The following is a 23,724-nucleotide window of genomic DNA, read 5'->3' as shown; positions in this document are numbered from 1 at the left end:
AACGAATACTAAAGTTAGATACTTATGTCATTTCTCCTCGCAACGTCGTCTACTCGATCAAAACATTTGTCACATCGAGCTGTCAGCTGTTGTGTGACTATGTTTCAGAAACTTGCCGCCTGGCCGTTGAGGTTGCTTGTCATATAACTTGAAGGAAATTCTTAGTCGCCACAGACATTTTTTTTACCAACCTTCACTTCACAGACATCTGCTTGCCTTTCTTAAATCTGTTGATATCATCTACTCACAACACTGACAAACATTGTTCACACATTAGCAGTATCTACGGTGAATTTTCTTGAAAAAATAAAATAGCATGAAGAATCCTTCAATTGGTGAGAATACCGATTCTATTAGACGATTTTTTTACAGCTGAAATGGATAGCATGAAGAAATTATAGCACAAATAGAAAACAAATGTTTGTAAAGTTATACTTTTTATTTTATTCCATCAAAACAAAAGAATTAATTAATTATTATCAATTTAAATCATCGTTTATCAATCTTTTCATCTGTAGGACCCATTCATGTAATTCTGAAATCTTAAGAAGCCCGTGTATCAAAATATCACGGTTACAGTTAATAGCTAAGTAGTTCCATCAGTGAATCTTACTTAATTTGTGGACTGTAAGATGCATTATTTGGAAAAAATAAGACTTAAAATGGGCTTGTGTCACTTGTTAGGAAACCTAGGTGTACGTGGCATGTTCTGGAAAGTTTCTGAAGAGAATAGTGTTAAAAGTCTATGCACGTATTTATAGAAAATCAATATTTCCGCTGTTTCGCGAAATTTTAGAATTTAAATATGCAGTTTTTACCATTCAGTAGCTTTAAAAAAATATTGTTACATATTTATCAGGAAGCTTTTAATTCATTTTAATTTGAAACCAACTGTACCAAATTGTCAACAACATTGTTGAAGATAAACACTAACAAAAGTATCTAGTTTATTCTTTTCAATGAGTCTCAGAATGGGAATAGAGTAACACTCTTTTATCATTTAGTAGGTATAAGGGCTTTTATTATTTATAAATTTATTACATTTATCAGACGAATCTGCCACCATAGCAAAATGTTTCGACATTTCAGTATTGTCCTTTTGAATTTACACTTAATGACCACAGCTGCAAGTAGCACGATCGCAAATAGAGCAGTAAATTGTTTTGTTTTGTTTTAAACTTCCAGCTTCTGCTCGAATTAGCAATTTCTGCAATAAAAGGGGTGAAATCTAAATACAGAAAACAGCAGATGCACTTTGAAAGTAATTTCAGTGTGTCAGCCACATGAAATTAACTTTAGACAAATATTGTGGAACACTCTAAGCACAAACTTCACATGAATTAAATGCATCATTTTTGTGACTAACATGAATTTAAATTATACTAATTTAACAGTTTATAGCATCCATAATAATGATAATAATTAAAAATGTGAACCCTGAATTCTAAGGTTATAATTGTTTAAGTTAGTGTGTGATCAGTAGTTAAAGGCTTATAAAAATCGACCCAGATAATAATACAACCCGTGACAATATCGAGGCAAGATAAGACAAATTGAAAACTGCTGCTAAAAGTATGGTAAAAATAAATAAAACTTTGTAAGTAGAGTTTGAGTAGTTTTTGTATAATAAAATATCCTTTTCAATTGTGTCATAAATCTGGAACGAGCGTTATGGTTTAAAAACATGATGATTCAGTACGCATTGGCAAAGCTATTTAAAGCAAAGATTCAACCTGCGCCACCTCCCTGATAGCCTGCTAATTTTGTTCTGATTTTTGCAATCGATCGTTGTAGCATTCATTTCGAATCAAAAGAATAATAATTCGTTTATTTAACTGGGGCTCCGATTTCAATAAGCAACCAGTTTCGAATAAGCAATCAGTCTTTAAGTACTAATTCTGATGTAATCCACCAGCGGAGGAGCGATAAAAGCCGCTGAACACTGGTCTTTCGGTCTAGGATTTGAAACGCGGCGAACCTGCTGGAATTTTTATGGTTTCTGCCACGTGTAACTGAGATACGAGCTTGTTTCTTTTCTAAAGTTAAGCGTTGTGTAGTGCTCATTGGCAAAGCATGTAAAACAGAAAAAATAAAAATCTGAAAGATGAAAATATTTCAGATTTTATATTATGCCCAAAGGGACTTTTTTGTTATTTACACATACATGCACGTTTTAAGAGTATTTGGGCTCAAAATATTTAAAAACATTATAGCTTTAGGATATCTGGTAGATAGTCTTTCACGCTTGAGATAAAAATATTTTATTCCGTACTGTTGCCACTGTTTACTTTGAAAGCGTTAAGTTTGTCAATCAAAAATTCGTTAGTTTAAAAAATAAGAAAGAATTAATAAAACGGATTAGAAATTCACGTTTCGAGTTTCCAGGTGCCATATTCGGGTAGAGGACTACGTTATTCAAAATTTGATAGCTCTAGGTATAGTTTTTTCAAAGTGCGAGAAACATACACATATTCATGGTGTATTTAATTTCTTTAAATATAACAGAGTGCGATAATATTTGATGGCAATAATTTAAAAAGTAATGCAGCCGTTTATAGTGATTCAACGTAAAATGCCGTTTCGAGATTAATAGCCCATCTGGGCTAACACCCTTTTAGGATAAAAAAAGTGAATACTGCTGTAACTTGACTTGAAGAATTGGATTTATGTAGCAGAGATTTTCTAGCACACTACGAACATTTAAACTCTCAAAGAGATTTTAAAATACAGTTATCATATTTGTCCAAAGTAAAAAAAATCAGAAAATATATTACAAAAGGAGGTGAGGAAAAGTAGAAACTGTTTTAAGTATTTATTTGTAGGCTTTTAAAGTTGCGCAAACCTTTAAAGTATTTCCCCAAACCACAGATCTCTTCAGAATGTGGTAAGCTTATTACTGTTCCGCATCGTCAGACGTACACATAATAAGGGCAATATACTTTTAAAAAGAAAAGAGACAGTAAATTAGAGCATCATTTGAAAATGACGTATTTGCCATTTGTTCCGTAATTCCAACGTAGCCAAAGCTTTTAATAACTTCAAGCGTGTTCGCGCGCCCCATTTGCTCTGCCGCTGCCTAATTGTCCGATGCGGCACGACGGTCCAATGAGGACTCTTGTCCACAGCTGCGCGCATGCTGTTACAATTTGCGGGGGCGGGGGGAAACTATTGATGCGTGCTCCGCTGGATTTCTACTGACCATATGCTCGTGTGACTCTGGGGCTCTATTGGTCGATGACAGATATGTTAATGAGATATCTAGCCGAGCTATTGTGTCGAGCGATTGTCACAGAACTTTTCGTTCCCCCCCCTTTTTTAACAATTGCATTCACAGAGGTTCAAAATAAATTTAACATTGCTGTTGTTATACCCGAATCATGTACAATATCATTTATAAGGTCATTTAAAACAACAATTGCGTAATATTTACCGAAAAATATATTTATAATCTTTAAGTAGTAACTGCATCGTTTATTCAGCAATGGTACATATTTTTTGGTGTTAGAAAAATAAAAGGAAATGTTTACTTTACTCGATAACTTATTTCAAAATTGATTTTGCTTTTAATTTATTTTAAAATTTTTGAGAAATGTTTCAGCGATTTTTAAGTAATTTTGTGATCCACTTTTCTTCTGTGGAGTGAATTAATTTATTACTTAGTTATGAAAGGGAATAAATCGAGTTTTTTCCCCCTTGTTGTGTTATTTTGAACAACAAGGAAATTTTAGATCTTATTGTTGACATCAGCTGAAAATCTCTAAAACAAATTGTAAAAGCAAGCAACGCCAGTTATATTGAAAAGTTAGGCAGCATTGATTTACCTTGAAAAGAAAATAACTAATTTTAAAAAACAAATTTACCTTGAAAAGAAAATAACTAATTTTAAAAAACAAATTTAGTGATACAAAAACATGAAAACGAAATTTTACTTGTCAACTTTCGTATTTTTATTTATGTATTAAATTACTTCCCACACTTTCTCATACTTGGTTTGCTTTTTACATTGTCTTTCTTCCGCAAAAATTGCAAATGCTGAAGCTTCTCCAACTTTAATGGCAGACTTTTTTCGGGGGGAGCTGTGAATGTGTTTTTATAATAAATAAATAAATATTTAAAAAGTGAGAGAGAGAAAAAAAGAAAGAAGAAAAAAATATGAAAGTTTTCAGATTTTATATTACGCCCAAACGGGCTTTTTTGGGGGGAAGGGACTAATATTTGATGTGCAAGTGTAATGAGTATTTAAACATTTGGATGAATGTTCCTTTGGTATAAAAATATTGAAAAACAGTCTATCTTTAGAATTTCCGATAGACATTCTCGTGTGCCTTTATTGAAACATATTTAGTTTTGTCATTTTTCTAAGACTGCATCTCTTTAAGCTTGATCTCAGTATCTCAACTTGATTTCTTAATGGATGAAGATCGCAAAAACAGGAAAACCATTAAGAAATTAAACTGACTTCAGACGGGTTAAGACTGCGAGTATACAGTAGACTGACTCCCTCTTAACCGACGTAAGCGGGACCGGGGTTAAGCCGATTAAACGAAATATCGGTTGAAAAAAAAGGAGAATGGAAAAAAATATAGATATTTTATTAACCAAAATGCACTTTTTTTTTTATAAAGTAAGCATTTATTAAGTGTTTCAGTTTATTACAAAAGTTTTACATACCATTAGTAGGAATGTTTAAAAAATTCAGTCATTTTTTTCAGCTGAAGGCTGGAAATTCGGCAACTGGCTGCATACTTTCGCCATTTTTTTTAAAAGCATCACACAAAGCATTTGCTCCATCTGTATGTTAAATCACTTGAGGTTGCATTGTCATTCTTGTCAATACCTTCCCCACCCATATTCTGGGACCCTTTTATTTTTTAATTAAGAGGAGTGTGCGATGCCTTGAATGCACAAAATACTTTTTTTAAGTTTATTTTTTTTATTTCCTATTTAAAATATATATAATTATGGAATTTTCAGTATTTTGTAATTTTTTTGTTTATTTTTTTATTTTTTGTCCTTAAATTAATTACGGCCGGTTTAAGAGGAGCTCCGGTTAAGCGGTTTAAGAGGGAGTCTAATGCATTTATTAGCCGAAGGGGAGTTAGCCCAGAACTATTAATCTCAAAACGGTATTTTGCGTCGAATCAGTATAAACGGCTGTATTTCCAATTTTTGCTACCAAATATTATCGCTCTGTATTATATTAAAAAAATTAAATAATGAAGAATCTGCATGAATGTATGCATGTTTCTCACACTGCGAAAAAGCAACGATACCTAGAGCCCTAAAATTTTGAAAAACGTAGTCCTCCATCCAAATATGGGCACGTGGAAGTCCGAATCTTGAATTTCGAGTTTTTTTATTATTTATTTCATATTGTCTTAACTTTAACGAATTTTTTATTAAGAAATACAATGATTTCAAAGCGAGCAGTGGCAATATATTATGCGGAATAAAATACTTTTATCTCCAGCGCGCAAGACTGTCCATCGGAAATTCTAAAGATATGCTTTTTTTAAATATTTTTATCGCAAAGGTTGTTGAAACGCGTGTATATGTGTAATTGAAAAAAAAAAAAAAAAAAAAAAAAAAAAATTCGCCTTTAAAGTAATAAAAAAACTTGAAAGCTTTCAGATTTTTTTTCTTTTTTCTTTTTTTTTTAACTCACTGAAATTTAACAGACGCACACTGTATGAAAGTTCCTACATGCTACAGATACCTTTGCGTTGCAATGGGCTGAACAGTTCTGCTATATGCTGTAATAATAAAGCCATTTCCTTTATTCAAGACTTACAAATTATAACAATGTCAACAACTTCTGTTGATCCGTTGTTTCTTTAGTGATTTCTTAGTAACCCAAGAAGTATTAAAAGTTCCAAGTAAATTTAATCAATTTTTACAACCGGCAGCCGGACTTAAAGACTTTCTGACTTTAAATGTTCCGTATCGGATATTCGTCCAAACTGACATCTATTACATCCATATTCTAAGCCATTATTCTAAAGAGAGTTTGAGAAAATCCTCATTACAGCATTAATTTTTATTGAAGATTATTTATGATATACATGGCAACCCGAGTGTTTTAATGTGACATTTCTTTTAAAACACTAAAATCTGTGCTACTAATACAGATACTAAAGCTATATTCGACGTCACTATAACACCTCCAAGTATAAAATGCAGTTGCCCATTCATCTTCAAGGCATGTATCTTGAACCATTATTTATCCTCCAAGAGATGTCTTTTCCCTCATAAAACTGTATTTATATACATAGCAAGTCTACCTTCATAAATCAAATACGGAGGCACCACTTTGTATGAATTATGGCCTTAAACAAGAGACTGCCTGATGAATCATTAATCTGAAGGCAGTTACAGTGAACATTAACCGACTTGCTTAAATATTTCTTAATAAGCACTATTTGAGGCAGCATTGCTTTAGCTTCCAACCTCAGCATTCCGCTTATTTTCCCTCTTGCTGAAGAAATGTAATCACCCCCAAGGTTTTCTGGTCTACTCTTAAATACTAAAGAAGAAAAATTGGAAAAGTATCATTGGAATAATATATTTGCCATTTGTTTAAATATAATCTTTTACTGGTTATTATGAAGGCAGGGGATAATTTTTGGGGAAAACATATCGCGGGTTGGATGGTCGCCTTTTGTAGGATATTAGGTTGTTGTCATTTATCGCTGTTTCAAATTATCCTGCACTTTTTCATGCCGTAGATGTCTAGGAGGTGCAATTAATGGATGCCACATATTTACCCAAGGAAATGGAAGTACCACTTTGGGAATTGCGCAAGGGCCATCAAGACTGTAACAAAACATAACGTAGCTGTGTTTGCAGCCTTTTCTAGCTCAAAGGAGCGTTAGCCCGGAAGGGCTGTTAGTCTCAAAACGGGATTTTGCATCAAATCACTATAAAAGACCGAATCACTTTTTAAACTGTTGCCACCAAATATTATCACCCTAAATCATACTTAGAGAAATTAAATAATGAAGAATTTGCAGGAATGTATGCATGTTTTTCGCATTGTGAAAAAACAACGATACCGAGAGCCATCAAATTTTGAATAACATAATCGTCCATCCGAATATAGACACCTGGAATCCCAAATTTGGAGTTTCGAATTTGTTTTATCACGTATTTCGTATTTTGTAAAACATTAACGGATTAACAAACTCAAGTATTTCAAAGCGAGCAATGGCAACACTGTACGGGAAAAAACATTTTTATCTCCAGCGCGTGAGACTTTCTATCAGGAATTCTAAAGATATGCCGTTTTTAAATGTTTTATTGTGCACTTTAAATTTGTAAATCTTTAACGAATTTTTGATTAACAAACTTAACTATTTCAAAGCAAGCAACGACAACACTGTTAAAAAAAAAAAAAAAAAAAAAAAAAAAATGCCCCTTTGGGCGTAATATAAAATCTGAAAGCTTTCAGATTTTTTTGTTTTATTTTATTTATTTATTTATTTATTTTTGGCGGTTAAATGCTCTTGTTTAACGAAAAGTATTTCGTCTAAGGTTCCTTCAACGTTCTTCTAAAGCAATCAATCAACTACTTTTTCGATAAAAGACTGAAACTGAATTTCGGATTACAAATTGATTTGTATCTATCGACAACTGTTTGGCATGGAAAGAAGCGGACAGAATTATATTCGAAGCTTTTATCTAGTTTAATAAATCTGAAACAGTTGCGGAAATCTTCATTATGTAGCTTTAAAACCTGCAGTTTAAAAATAAGATGAAAAAACTAGAGAAATTATTCTTCAAAATTTGAGCTGCATGAAATATTTAGTTTCCTGTGCGCGTATCCACATTTTTAAAGGATTTCAAAGATATTAATTTATTTAAATAACGTTAAAAAAGTTGCTGTTCATTTGGAGAAGTAGTAGAGTCAAATTGTTTCATAAAAATGACAATATCTTTAAATAAAAATATTTTTAGTCAAATTTAAATCTTTGATAGATATTTAAAATAATAAAAACAAACAAATTAATAAAATCCGATATTGTAAAATTAATTTTCTCGTTGAGCTTACTAGAAATCTTCCGCTTCTTTTATGATAGTTTGACAATTAACTGCAAACAGAATGTTATATAACACTATGCTCATGTAACGTTTTCAGTATTGCAATATTTTCATAAAAATTATGCTTCTGTAAAAGATAAAGTATGAAATTGATGTTTATAGCGAATAAATTTTTTAATTTATAATTTTGATTATTACTATTTTTTCCCTAAAGTTTGGGTCTAAAGTGAATATAATTTCATTTTCATTAGCAAAATTATGAAAATTAATCTGAGGGCGCTAATGCTTTGCTTATGTAAATTAAACCTTAATTTCGTAATAGGATTAGGTTAAAGAAAGTGTGTTTTAAAGAATACACCATTTTTTTTGTTACTTTTTATATATTTTAACCATGCTTACTAAGTTTTATTCTTAATATTCTTGGTGACATCAAATTTATGATTTTTATTAATGTCAAACTGGGGTAAAACAAACAGGCATAATTTAAAGTCAATTCTACCGATTCCAATCAATTAATCGATCCAATCAGTAATGCATTATAGAGACATTAGGACTTTTTTTATAGCAGGAAGGGGGGAAAATACGCAATGCCCTCGCCGGAGATTCGAATCTGGACCTCTCAAATACGTGTCGAGTATGTTTAAAATTACACCACGAAGGTATGCTAGAAGGACGAAGAAAATACCTTACAAATTAGTTAAAAAGAACTTGTCCTCTCAACATTTATGATCTGTTCGCTTTGGGGGAAAATATATCAACTGCAAACATAAAGAAGAAGGCTATAAAACAATTTCCTTAAGATTCTGAAGATTGCAAAAAATTTCTTTCGATGAGCAAAGATTTACATTGTCAAACTAATCTTAATTTTTAATTCTGAATTTAATGGTGGTACAGAGATTAAGTCTATTAGTTATCAAAATATTTTAATGTAGTTTCCAAGGTAATTATAATGGATATGAAATATGTTCAACGCATTTTCGGACCATTAAAATTTTAATAATTAGTAGACTATTGCGGTCTTAACGAGTATAAACATATATGCAAATAAGTGGAATTGTTTTTCTTGTGAATAATTTTATACGTAGATGTTTACATCAAGTTAACAGAAAATAAGAAAACAAAAGTTTCATTTAAGTACGATTTTCACGAAAGACATTATTAAAAAGAAATTTTTAAAATATAAAACCATTTGAAGAAACTATAACCCAGGAAAACAAAAATATACATCTTAAAATCTCACGAAAACGTAAACAAATTTAGATTTTAAACACATATTTTATCGCAATCAGGTTGTTCGAAGGTAAAAATACGAATTTAAATGTCCCAGTACTGCCGCCGCATTAGAAAACAGAGCCAAGGAAAGAGGCAAATAAATATTATAATAACAATAATAATAGTAATAATAAACGCTATTTCTGCTATACGTAGTAGCATCTGCTCCTCTAATCGCATCGACGAAGTCCGCTATTATTATGATCTACAGTCATTATTATTGCTATTCTTGTAATATACATCGACAGTCAATTCCCGAAAGCAACTCCGAGCGCGTATATTGGATCACTTCATAACATCGACCAAGCATGAAGACAGTAAACTCCAGGGAAAAGAAATGAAGGTCTCTTGTTGTTGTTGATGATGGCATTAATAGTGGTAGAACAGACAGAAAAAGAGGGAACATAAAAGAAATGGAAAATCAACCCACGTGAAAATTAATTTGAGCATGTATAGATAAGAGGGGGGAGATGAACACCGATGCCGTCAAACCCCAGTAAGCAGCATAGCTGTTGCTAGTCTACCAGCCCCTGTTTCTGACCCCCTGGCTCTGGTATCGAAGCGTAGAATTTCCGAGAGAGGAAGAAAAAATTCGAGGCGAGTTTCTGCGCTCACAGAGAAAATTATCCCCAGACATTCGTCATAGTTCTACTACTAGCTGTCCATTTGTTAGCCTAAGGCACGAACAGACAGAACAGAGTGTGTCATTACGAACTACCCTCTACACCTCCCCCCTGCGCAACGTCGCATCTAGGTCTCCCTTTCCGAGGGCCTACAAGCATTTTTTTAGAAATATGCGGTCTTAGCTAATTAACTGAGATCTCATGATGGTATGACATTGGAGACATGTCTACCTCGGGGACATCAGCCAAAATGCCTCTTCTGGAAATCATTAGTCGTCCGTTAATTTTAGGTAGCAGTTTTTGGTGGCAATCCCCCCTTATGCGGCCCCTCTTCAACTCCGAAAGCTTTCATAGCTAATTTGGTTGTTCACTTGAGGTGCAGAATTATATAAAAAGAAATCTTATATTGACAGCAGCTCTGTAAGCTGCTTATTTTAATAACTGTATTTTAATAACAGGCATGAAACATCGTTTTAATAACTGCACAGACATTGAAAAAAAAATTAATCTTTTAATTTTTTGTTTTGGAAAAGCATTAAAAAAGTGATATATTTACCTCAAAATTACGTAAAGTGTTAATGCAAGGAAACTCCATATAATTTCGCTTGTAATTACCTAAAATGTTAAGTAAATTTGTAACGCTGGATGAAGAGAAAAAATGCAAAAAGCAAAATTAAGATTTAAAAATGATTAAAACTATATATTTTTTATAACGGTCAAAAATGTACTTAGTAGAAATATCAACAGTGAATCGAAAGTATTTGTTATATTATACAGTAAGGACAAAAAGTGGTCGTTAGTTTTTCTTCTTCATCATCATTGCTAATCACTATTAAATGAGAATATTATAATTCCACCTGTCCTCAGAAAAATCATCTTCTCATCTTCTAAGCTTTCTTTTGCCGCATCTTAACTATACATACTCTCTGTTTTTCTTCAAAATCACTTATGTTTGCTTGCTTGCGTTTTTCCACCGAGTGATTCAAAAATCTTTAGCAAAAGTGCACAGCAGGTAGAGAGGATCGAGATTTAATAGATTCTGTATTGCAACATGTGTGTCGAAATGGAGCGTTAAGGTGGTTGGTTGAGAGCTCTACTTAGTGGTAGATAAAAGCATTATGTTGGAATAAATTGTCATTTCACTTCTAAATTTCGAGCGGTATGCATCGGTACAGTGGTTGTTCGCACATTACAGAGATTGTTTTAGACGTAATAGCATTCCCTATGTGTTTTTAGGGTAAGATTTTGAATTTCAGGTTTACTAAGTTTATTATAGTTAATCTTTTGTAGATTACTTAAATACTCTTCCGTTTTTTTTACATAGTTTTCTTAAAGCTAAAATTTTAATCGCTCAACCTAGCCTAAACATCATTATGTTTAAAGGAAAACCGTGGTGCAGAAGGGCATGTTACTGTCTACAATGTATTCCTTAGGATATGTAAAACTTCAATTATTAATTTTCATCTTTTTTTTACTTATAAACAAAATGAAACATAAGTTGTAATCAAATTAAGAAGCAATGCTTACGAGACATTTGCGTGCTAACCACGAGACTTTAAATTTTTTGCTGTTGACTCAAAACATACTAAAAAGGAATCGAAATGAAGAGAGTTGTAATTATTAGCTACATCTCCCTACGTTTCCAAGAGTTCTGCAATGAAGAAATATACACATGGGACGAAGTGCATACTTCTTTAGACAGAAAACGCTAACGAGCTTGACTACGTGACCTTTCAGCGACTAGAAATGACCTACGTTCCACGATAATTCCTCTATAATCACGAGATATATATATATACGTATAGAACGCGTGTTTTTAACCTGTAAACGTACGCAAAAGGCGGAGGGAGGGCGTTTTAAGTACTGCTGATGGCATTCTACGATAGGGACGACTTAGGAACACAATGACAGGTATTTTCCCTTCATTTTTTGTTCCATAAAAGCGATTTTACGTGAATGATGACAGAACTATCTTTTCTTTTTTTTTTTTTTTTTTTTTACACATATGTGCTTCCACTGCCTAATAATACTAATGGCCTAGTTAGTTAGAAATTATCCGATAGGGTCAGCAGGTACAGTTCCAGCTTATAAAGAGGAGACTATGGGTTTTTATCTTTATCTAGCTTCAGGCTTTTGCAATGCATTTCTACTATTAAAACTTTTCTAAAAGTGCGTTCACCCAACAGTTCTTAACCGAGAGTATTTCCGTAAAATGTCGGTGAGTTCTTGTCTTAACTACAATCAACTTACAGAATCACATAATTAAAACTCCTGCTCTGTCCTTCCTCGTGGGCTATAATTAAAGCAATAATTTTCAAACTTGTTTGGATTCCTTTAATTTACTTAACGGTCAATTTTCATTTCATATCAACTTTCTTTGATTCTCGTTTTCAACTCACACTTTCTTGCCAGAATATTATTAAGCTACCACGCGTGTATTCAAAAGCAAAGTAGAAAGAAGTAGTATTTAAGGAAAGGTTTTTTTCGGAAAGTGATATTAGAACGTGCTATGCTTGCTTGAAGCCATGTTGCCATTTTGATTTACTAGCGTTTAGATTTCTGTGACGTCGAGCGATTCTAGATACTAAGCTGGTTTACGCTGACTCTTATGAGTCAGAGCCATCCTGCGCGTTAAAGTATCCTGCGAGCCGTTAGGCTAAACTTACTACATTTAATTTCAAGTTCGTCGTTATCTTTTTGAGTTAAGCCAAAAGTGTTGGCTTTTGCAAACACGGGTCGGTGTCGTCTGTGATTATATTGAGTTAACAAACAGTTCTTTAGATACTTCTCGAAATTTTATCCTACTTGAGGAGATAATTCGTCGCGCACTCTTCTAGGTTTTGTTAGTTTAAGCTACTTAAGTTTAAGAGACCCGATAAACTTAATTATCCATTTCTTATCGGCACTAACTTTAACCCTTCGAGCGTTACGAATTTGGTCCTGAAATTTCAAAGTTCCTCAAAATGTCAAGAATAAGCAGCATTTTCTTGATCATGATCCCAAAAAGATCCTCTCACTTTGTACCTTAGCTCTTTTTCACCCAATTTACATCCAGCCCGAAAATGGATTGATCAAGATCTGACATAAATTTTCATGCACACTGAATAGGAAAGCCATGCTTCGTACGGAATTTTACGTCCATAACTCTTAAAGACTTGCCTTGAAATTTACACTTACTGAAGCTAAACCCTCTTAATCAAGACTCCTGTTTTAGTTATCAGTTAATCAAGATAAAGAAGGTATTTATTAACCCTTAGCGTCAAAGGGAATCAATGCGGCCTTCGAGAAATACTACCTGTTTCCAAATAAATCGGCGAATGGAAAGGTATGGCTGGATTCTTACTCCTCGGAGCATGGATTACAGTTAACCTTCTCTAGCTTTTAGACTCTTTTGCGCGTGCCTTCTAGTCTTTGCGAATATGTTTGATGTAATTTAAAGGATAGGAGAACAATGTTTAAATTAAGCTTAACTGTTATGAAAATTCAACGTTATTGTCACAGCAACATCGTGTTACGTTTCGGACAGCAGCTTTTCTTAAAACATTAGATGATTTTGTTTTCGGATACGTTATCAAGGAGGAAAAAATCTCAGCTACCAATAAAACTTAATAAATTAACTAAACAGATAAATCGAATGAAAATAAGCAAATTATTATGCAATTGTAGAAAGTTCTAGAACTGTAAATTGTCCCTTTTTGTTAAAGAAATTTTATTAAGCTACAGTCGGTTCTGTGCGCACTCAATCCGTTACAAACCCGTACGCACGCAACAGTAAAATAAATAACTCAAACAAAACTATTTCTTCCTTTAAAGATTTCGTTGTTAAACTGAAATAATTAAAATTTTCTTCTCTTTTGTAGGTCGCTACTATGAGACGGGTTCTCTTCGACCAGGCATCATTGGGGGTAGCAAGCCGAAAGTGGCTACCCCTGTGGTGGTGGCAAAAATCGAGCAATACAAGAGGGAAAATCCCACCATCTTCGCTTGGGAAATCAGGGAAAGACTCATCTCAGAAGGTAAGCAAACCAAAACATTCGTATATATCTTTCTTTAGCAGCGTACTAGCTGCGTGAAAGTTAATTAAGAGGGGTCTTATCAATGGGCCAACTGCGCGAGACTAGTGACCAATAAAGCGGAAATGCTGGAAAAACTGCGAACTGCGCAACTTTATTTATACCTCCTTCTCTTTTCTAGGATCTCGAATTTCCAAGAACATGATTGCTACAAGTCATTTATCCTTACGTTATTTCAATGAGACTACAAATCTCTATTTTCGTCGTTTGGATATTGTGAATATTGTGCGCAGAAAACAAATATTGAATGAAAACCTGGAATGCGCTAAAGTAATAATGGATTCAATTAAACACATATTAGACTTTTATAATGCTTAATAAAATAAAGCCTGATAGTGCTCTCCTGAAATTTAAAATTTTCCTTCAAAAACTTCCAGGTCGTAGTTTTAGCTGCTGATCATATCAGCAGTAATTTATGGTTTTTAGCTTTATAGTTTTTTTACTTATATAGTTTTTAGCTGCTTTGTCCATATCAGCAGCTAAAACTACGAACTGGAAGCTTTTGTAGGAAGATTTTAAATTTCAGGAGAGCATTAACAGGCTTTATCATATATATATATATATATATATATATATATATATTGTATGATCCTAAATTCACTTAGTGCGAAATCGAGTTATTCTACTACTGGCGCAATTGCTGCAAAGTAAGTTAATAATAATTTAAATGAACTTAATATTGGATTTGAAAGAAGGTACTAATTTTAGTAATATTAATTTGTAGCGCATTTCTTATTAATTTTTTTATAGATTAAATACTAACAAATCTTCTTACGTAATAGAATGCTTTTAATTTATTTCAAATTTACCATTTTCGATAAATAGTTCTAATTTAACTTTAAAAATCGTCTTTATTAAATTTTATATTTAGGTTCATTGAACGTTTCTAAATTCACACCAATATTATAGTAATGTATATCTTGTGAAGCTGTTATTTATCTGTCCATTTTTACTTCTTTGTACGAAGTAAAGGAGATATTGTAATAGCGAAAAATTTCCGACATCATATTTCAAAACGAAATATCTGTTTAAACCGTTCCCTAATCCATTCGGAAGATTTTTTTTCCGAAAAAGTAAAGAAATCTTTCTACCAAAACGGAAAAAGTTAAAAAAATGATTTAAAATGGATTCAGAAGAGTTTTTTTTTTTTTTTTTTTTTTTTTTTGTGACGTCTGCACACACGTACATACGTCTGTTTATATGCATCTGTCTTGCATATCTCAAGAACAGTTAGCCATAAAATTTTGAAATTTTGTATATGGGGCTACTATAACATCTAGTTATGCACCTCCCTTTTTTATTGCTATCAGCGGAACCAAAAACAAGTCAGTCTCCGTTAAAAATTCTACCCCATCAGTGATCGAATTTTAAGACAGCTGAATCATAGAAGGTTCGACCTGGTTTCACTACCAGGCGAAAGAATTAACTGCATAGTTGGTCTTCGAAGCTTTCCTTCATGAAGGCATCTCTCTCCGTAGGCAGATAGCCCTCAGGTCCTTTGCCATAAACCATACCGCTCAAGAGCTCTTCCTTTCTCTGTATATATTTAATATAGAACAAATAAATTTATTAAGTTAGTTAGTTAAAACTTCAGTATATGGAGTAATACATAATTTTAAAATTTATTCTTTAAAAATGCTGCAGATTTTATTGATTGGTAATTTTTATCTTTACCTTAGCGTATCTCTGTACAAATCCCTTTAATATTAAAACATTAAGCATATGAATTAACTCAGTTTTTGATAGCTAACTTATCATAAATTATCCACAACTTTTCCCCAAAAAGTACTTTATAAGGATATAAGGTATTTTCTCCCTTCTTCTAGCATGCCTTCATGGTGTAACGATAGCATACTCAGGGCGTATTCGAGAAGTCCAGGTTCGAGTCCCGGAAAGGGAATTGCATGTTTCTCCTGTCTCCTGCTTCAAAATAACCTAATGATTCTACAAGTATACTGTTAAAATGTAGATTCATTCCATCTAATTTGTTTATGTAATAAGGAAAACGGAACTTGAAAACTTTTGCTCAAGAATTGTTTTCCGGTCCATTGATGCCTTGTGATTCTTTGGGAATAGACCTATATCTAGGATTTATAGTTCCGAAGACAAATGAAGTGTTCATACCCCTCTTTTTCACCAAGAATGGAAAATATTTCATTCTAAAAATTCGTAACATCACTTCTGAATGCTGCACCCGAGGAAGGATGTCCCCTTTTGCCCCTCTCTATCTATGCTACTGTTCGGAAATTACTAGAATAAAGAACGAGAACCGCGCTAAGAATTGAATTAGAATTTTACTGAAGGAAATTAAAGTTCGTGCATTTCTTAATATAATATTGTTTAATTCAGAAGTCAAACAACAAAAATCAGCGTTAATTTACAAAATTTTCACAGGACTAGTTTTGATGGTTCGGTAAAACCATCGAAACTAGTCCTGTGAAAATTTTGTAAATTAACGCTGATTTTTGTTGTTTGACTTCTGAATTAGTATTTGTTCGGCGTGTTATTGTGTCTTAATTATAATATTGTTTATTGTTTACAAGTTTCAATGTCTAAAAACGACTTACCAGAAAGAGTTGACATTTTTACAGAAAATATCTTTATGATTCTCCAAGGTTTATGGACCGCATAGAAGGATTAGTAAATCTTCATGTGTGTCCTCTTTGTAATTTGAAGAATGTTAACTCTTATTCCAACTTTTCCACTTTTGCTCTACAGAACTTGACAACATACGTTATTCTGGCCTTCAATGTATCAATATCAAGAATTAGCGGGGTAAAGACCTGCTCCTTAATACGTCCTGTGTCCGATTTACTACAGAGTCAACAATCTCATTACTCACAGTATGCCTGCTACTTTTGGAAGGTCACCAATGCTATCAGTTCTTTTTTTAAACATCTCATACCAATTTCTGATGCTTTTGGAGAACTGCCTCCGTATACGAACTTCAAAAGCTCCAGTCATTTTGTTATAGCAATTTAAAAAATACATGTAGTTTTTTTTCTTTCATCAAGGCGCATGAATTTCACGGTAAAATAAACTATGTATTACATTAGAATGACTACAGTAGACTACAGTAGTGACAGTGAAACTACAGTAGGATGACATAACTATAAAAACTCCCATTTCTATTTTTCCGGTTAATTTGTACGAAATTTTTAGAATCAGAGAGAAACCTTTTGATTACCCTATGCGCAGTCTAAATATTTACAAATTCGAAGGCAAAATTTGCTTCTATTTTGTCTGGTGATAAGTTCTTGTTCGCAAACTTAAAAAATTACAGTCATCTGAAATATGTACGGTTAGTATTATTTTGCATTAAATACTGTATTTGCCGGCGTATAAGAGGCACCCACTTTTTTGTACACATTTTTGAAGGATAAAACCTTATTAATGATCATTATAATGAATTAACAATATTTTAAATATAAAATAATACCAATACAAAGTAATACTTTCTGAAAATACCCAGTCTATCTGGGAAAGAACACCTTTTAATCTCATTCGTCAAAGCAGACACTCATCTCCAGAGCTAAATAAAGAGTCACTTGAAATCTCTTCTAAATCAGCATCTGAATCCTCATTCAACAAATTATGCTCTGTACCACCCAGCACATTACTAATGACACACATTTTAAATGATTTAAATATCGTCTCTATTCTCACAGCATCCCATGAAGCTTTGACCCATTCACAAACGACGTATCGACGTATAAGACGTAGTATCGGCGTATAAGACCCACCCCGGTTTTCAGATCTATTTTCAAAGGAAAAATGTGCGTTTTATACGCCGATAAATGAGTTTACATTTGTTTAAAAGGTTAACCTGACACAACACTAAGTCTGTATATCAATTTTAAATGCATTAAAAATAAAATACTACGTAAAATCTTTTCACCGACATAAACATAATTTAGAAATTATATGACTCAGTCGATAAGTTAAAAATTAAATTTTTAATCGTTACTTCAGTCAGTGACTTCCAAAGTTCTATTGAAAGCCCCCCCCTTTCTAAAATGAAAATAAAAGTTAACGCAGAGGTTAACAAAGTTTAAAAGTTTGCTTACGTACCTCATTTTGATAGTATACGCGTATAACTCTAACAAGAACTCCGATGAGAACGAACAGTATGGCTGCTACGCAAACAAACCTTCAATACCGATAGAACAATCGTCATTATATTAATTATCGTTTAAAAGACGAAACAAACAAGAGTGGTATATCAACAAGGGAGCATTAAAAATTCTCTGCCAGCGGCTGGTGCTGAATAATATCTTGCCGAGTCCAGGGAACAAATGATTTTCTTTTAACCAAACGAATTCAGTTTTAAAGGTCAAACCTCTAATTCTATTTGTTCTTAATTTGTGAGACTCGACTATGTTAAACGGCTGTCAGCATTTTAAAGTTTTTTTTTTTTTTCCTTTCGTCAGGTCAATATTTACTGAACAAGAAAAGCGAGAGCTGGTGTTTGAACAGAATCCCCTGCTAATGAATCAACTTTCCACGCTCTCAGTCAGAAACCATCGGGCATTGTTATTTGTCGTTTATTACACAGCTTGGACGCATTTGCTTTTCGCAATGATAATTAAGATTTCGTACAACGATTTGTTTTGTGGCATTGGCGATGAACAATGAAGTAAGGGGGCGTATACCAACTGCGATGAGAATATACCTAGACCGTGTGTGACATTTATGAGACTATTATGGCACAACTATTCTCTAACATATCTCACTTTTAAACTAAATATCTAAGTTTTCTTGAAATTACGAGAGCACCTGCTTTTATACTCTGTATTTAAAAATACTCAAGTCCTGCGATTCATTTGTCTACTTATTATTCTTAAGCTGTCCTACTTTTTTTTAATATTATATAAGCAGCCCCAGTGTAGTATTATATCCTTATAAATTATACATGTTAACAGTAATTGTAATTTTATTTTATATTTATAGCTTAGTTTGCAATTTTGAGATGTATATTGACGATTACGTTTTAATGATATGTCGACATTGTTTTATATTTTCCATTTATTAATTTATTTTAAAAATTAACTGCAGCTTTATACTGCATTTTATGAAAGTAAAAGCTAGCTAAGTAATAGCATACCTAAAACAGTCCATTTTGCTGGAATCGAAGGATAAAAAATGGATGTTCTTTAGCTGCTAATTGTTACTTTTCTGCAAATAAGATTGCTTTCCTCTAAACTTTGAAAACAGAACAATGAAAATTATTGTATTCTTTCACGTAATAGCTGAAATTAATTGCATTTTTCTAAATTGTAATTGTAAAATGTAAAGACATATTTACCTGTAAATCGCTTAGGAGTTGCTTCATGAATTCAATTCAGTAATAATTCAGGAGTGCTTATTAATTTATTTTAGTTCACGTTTATATTTTGAATTTTGCTTAAAAACTGAAAAATCTTAATTCTCAAAAATAAATAAATATCTTCTACAGTTCATTCAGATACAATTCAGAAACGTAACACTGTTGGTAATTTTCTTGACGAATTTTTGAAAAAGACCAAAAGAATGATCGAATGAGTTGTTGTTTATGATTTAATTTCCATTGATCGATATGATTATGATTTGAGAATAATTTAATTTGATTGTAACATCAATTTCCATATTTGCTTATTGATTGCGTTTCTTATGCTTGCTTTCTTCATCAGTCAGTTGATTACAATTTAGAATTTTCTATTTTGGTCACATTATTTTCGCAATGATAATTTTAAATTAATATTTTTCAATTTGATTTCTCTCTATATCTTTCTCCTTGTCTCTCCATATATATATACCTGATTTATATAAGCAATCAACTGATTAGAGTGTGGGAAAAAAAAATCACAGAATTTCCTAAATAACGATAGACAATGATTCGTATATAAGTATTAGGTTCTTCTTGTTACAAATAACACGTTTCCTATGCTTACCGCAAATATAACCACAACCGCAAATCAATTACGTCACCATCCGATGCAAAACTAACCATCCCTCCACCCACTGCCCTAAGAATACCTCAACGTTCCATGGAAGGTTGGGAGGAGGGAGGAATTCAGAAATGTTTGAGGTGGGCGTGAAACGTTTCAGCACTGCACCCCAGCAAAGGGCGAAAGCTACCGTAATTGAAGGTTTTTTCCTTTCTATTTATTTATTATTATCATTTTTTTTTAGCGACTGGCTCCTGGGTTTTTCCCCTTCAGAAGGGCATGAAGAAAAGGACAGGTAGGTCAGAGGTCAGGCTTTTACTCAAACATTCAAACTCTTGGCCGCAGCAGGAGGCTGCGTTAGAAGAAACAATCGGTAGCTGAGAACTTTCTCATTTCAACAGTTATGAACAATGATAAATTTTATGAACGTTTTCTTCAGAGAATTTTTTAAAGTATTTTGAACTAACAATGTGTAACATTTCTTCCATTTCTCGTGTAATATTTTCGTATTTATAAACTTAGATCAAAAATAGGAAAGGAAAAATAGACGCCGGGAAGAGCTTGTCCATTAGTAACAGTTTCAAAGGTCACAGGAAGTTAGAAGAGTTAGCAACTTTTTGTACGTGAAAGATTTTTGAGAGAATAAAAGACACAATAAAAGTTAGCAGAATGATTAGCGAGCATTTTATTAACCCTCAAAAGTGTCAAAAGGGATAACGTACAGATTTTTACAGCGATTTATAAATAAATTCATTAATCAAGCTTACATTATTGTTTTGGGTAGAGGTGGTAGCTGAAGACCTTCTTAAAATAACAATGGAATATATTCAAGGTTACACAGAAATAAAGACATTTAAAAATTCATTTGTATATAAAGGATGTTAAGCAGGCTGTTTAAAGCAGGCATGAAAATTCTTTTTTAAGTCGAAGCATTCCCATTTACTTTGAACCATGCGCACTTCTAAGAACTAGGGTTTTGTCATACTGAGAAGAGCTGTGCAAGTACTTTTGTGGAAAGTTCCAGAAAACGGTGCAGGGGTTTTCTTTGGAAAATAAATTTATTCAAGCTATTATCGATTCTGTATGTATTCAATCCATTAAAGAACCCGAACGCACGTAACTATATGTTATTTGTTCACATATGTCAGTGTATGGTTTCAGTTTACAATTTAGTTCTGTTAAAATAGAACTTTGAACTTATTTTGCTATCTTTTAAAAGCTTTTTGTAATTTACTTCTTTTATAAATTACATATTAGTGAATCTTCATGAAAACGTATAGTATAAAAAATACCGGAAACTGGAAGATATATAAAAATTTAAGGTTTTACTGATTACTGTACATAGCATTAATTTTACCTAATTTCCAGATTCTTAATGTTTAAGCTTCCTTCTTGCAATTTGAGTTTAAAAAAAATATATCAGCTAATAGAAAAATATGAAAAATATAGGTATTACCTGTTTATTTGTCTGCTCGCAAATCGTTACACGAAAATTAATTTAATTTTTTTTTTTTTTTTTTCAGTCAGAAAACGCAAGTCTGCAATGCTTTATTTTTTATCATGATATTCTGCATGACGATGTTTAAAAATTACAAATTTTTGGTTACGCAAACTCTTTGATTTTATTTTCTGCTACGATTTCATTCTAAATCGATGGCAAAACTTCGATACAAATTTATGCAAAAACTTCGATTTTCTTTCTATTACAATTTCATTTCTGTTCATTTCCGTTACGTTACATTCATTTTATATTCTGTTACGTTTCTTCGTTTTTATTTTCTATTACAATATACTTTTTTAGCCCAAAAAGCGTTAGCCCAGAAGGGCTATTAATTTCGTTTTGGCATTTTGCGTTAAGAACTTTAAATGTCGGTTCACTTTTCAAACTGTTGCCGCCAAATATTACAACCCCGCATTATACTATTTAAAGAAATTAAATAATGAAAAATCTGCATAACTGTATGTATGTTTCTCGCAGACGTTATTTTCTACGCGATGTTCACCTGTAACCAGATTTCAGGTAAAAGCCGGTACAGAGTCGCAATATGAAGGTGAAACAGAGACAGCTTCAAACCGCTTCAATCAGCCCTTTGCACTTCAGGACTTTTCAAACGGAAAAGTGATTTCTCACTCATAGATTTGTAAGTAACCCCCCTAGCAGTGGGTCACGTTTCGCCAATCGGAAGAGATGATTTTTGATGCGCTATTTGTAAGCGGTCCCTTTGCTATTGGAATATTGTGTGCAATAGGTCACGTTTTTCGAATCGGAAGCATTACGATGAACATATAAATGGGGAGGGGTCAAAAAGTGTGGAGGGGGGATTTGATTCTCACGAATAACAGGTGCAATGGTAAGGGAGGGTGAAAGTACAGCATGTGAAAGAAATGAGTAAAATAAATCAAAGTTTACCAGTTGTTTTCATTGACACTGACTTACACTCCGAACACCCCTTTTTATTAGCCATTTAAAAGAAACAAGGGGAAAAAACTGTAAAACTGCGCTGGGAAAATATTAATATTTCGTGTGCTAAAATTTTATTCTTACACTAATAACTCAATATAAAAGCAGTTTCGACTTCTTATTATTTTTTTAGTTTTTTAGAAAAGAACAAACGTTATTGTTTCAATCGTATCACGATTTTGCGTTTTCTGATTAGTTGTAAAAAAAAAAAAAAAAAAAAAAAAAAAACTAATTGAGACCTCAGATATTTCGTGGCTTTGTAGAACTTATTGAGACAGGCTTTTAACTTATATTCCTGACATTTATGGATAGTTTTTTTTCTTGGAGGGGGGAGAATGCCTAGTTCCAGAGTTTAGTTACAACAGCAGTTGTGAGAAAACTAAAAAATTATTACTTTTTAATAAAAGGAAGCAATAGTACGGTATCAAGTAAGTATATTTAACACCACCATTAAACTAAGTTTAAAATTAATTTTCGTTCATTTAAAAAGTTTGAGGGGCTGCTTTTAATATTATCTCCTTAGTAGTAGTATTGGTCATATTTTTTTAATTAAATAACTATATGCGGATGTAAGTCCAATTTTTAGAGGTTCAGTGACGAAGCGAATAGCTTTACCATTTGGGTTTCCTGACGCATAAGTCAGAAGTTGATTTATATAATCATGCATGTGAAAATTACCAGTACCACCTACACAGTATAGTGGTTAGGAGAGCCTACTGTGGTACTAAAGGGTCCAGGTTTGAATCCTGGAGGAAGCAAGGATGTTTGTCAATGTATAATGTCGTTGCGGCATGGAGGCACTCTAAACATATGGCCAGCCGTGTGGCTTGGTGGTAGAGCAGAGGGGTGGGAGACCCTCGGACCACTCCCCGAGTGCTCTCAAAATCGGGGGGGGGGCGAGTAGAAGTCCAACCTCCTTGAGGCTCTAGCAGCCATTCTTCCATGAATTACATGGACAAGACAACAACAAAATTACGAATGACCTCCCTTGTCGAGATAGGCTTCCAAATCACTAATTACTTTCTAAACAAAGCCAAACACATTCCTTGTCTTAAGATGAGAGAAGACCCAAAGGATGAAGTGAGATGATATTTCAGGCTTCATAACGTATTTCCTTTTATTTTGCACAGCACAGTACACTAGTAATGCTCTTTTTCTTCTCATTTTTTTTCGTTCGCTAAAGTAGAACTTCTGATAAGAACTTTACCATTGACTAGTAACCGAATGTAGACCAGTAGCTGACGCTTTATAATTCGAACCATTTTAAATCCCAGCGAACGGGTAGACTTCATGGGCTTCATAGGTTTTCCAACTTAAATACGAATCAAGTT

At 32.9% G+C, this 23,724-nt stretch overlaps 1 protein-coding gene across 4 annotated transcripts in view; it reads left to right on the top strand.

Moving 5' to 3' along the window:
- LOC118181677 (paired box protein Pax-6-like) overlaps nucleotides 1-23,724 on the top strand; it is a 279,053-nt gene that overhangs the window by 187,382 nt on the left and 67,947 nt on the right. For all 4 annotated transcript variants that reach the window (XM_035350862.2, XM_035350861.2, XM_035350859.2 and 1 more), the window contains one exon: nucleotides 13,793-13,948. In XM_035350862.2, coding sequence (XP_035206753.1) covers nucleotides 13,793-13,948 — 156 coding nt within the window. The remainder of the gene's footprint in view (nucleotides 1-13,792; nucleotides 13,949-23,724) is intronic.

The sequence above is a fragment of the Stegodyphus dumicola genome, chromosome 2, assembly GCF_044657685.1.
Source record: "Stegodyphus dumicola isolate Sdum_Otavi_A_Nest chromosome 2, ASM4465768v1".
NCBI lineage: Eukaryota > Metazoa > Arthropoda > Arachnida > Araneae > Eresidae > Stegodyphus > Stegodyphus dumicola.
The sequence above is the reverse complement of the archived record's forward strand: the minus strand, read 5'-3'. Positions and strand labels throughout refer to the sequence as shown.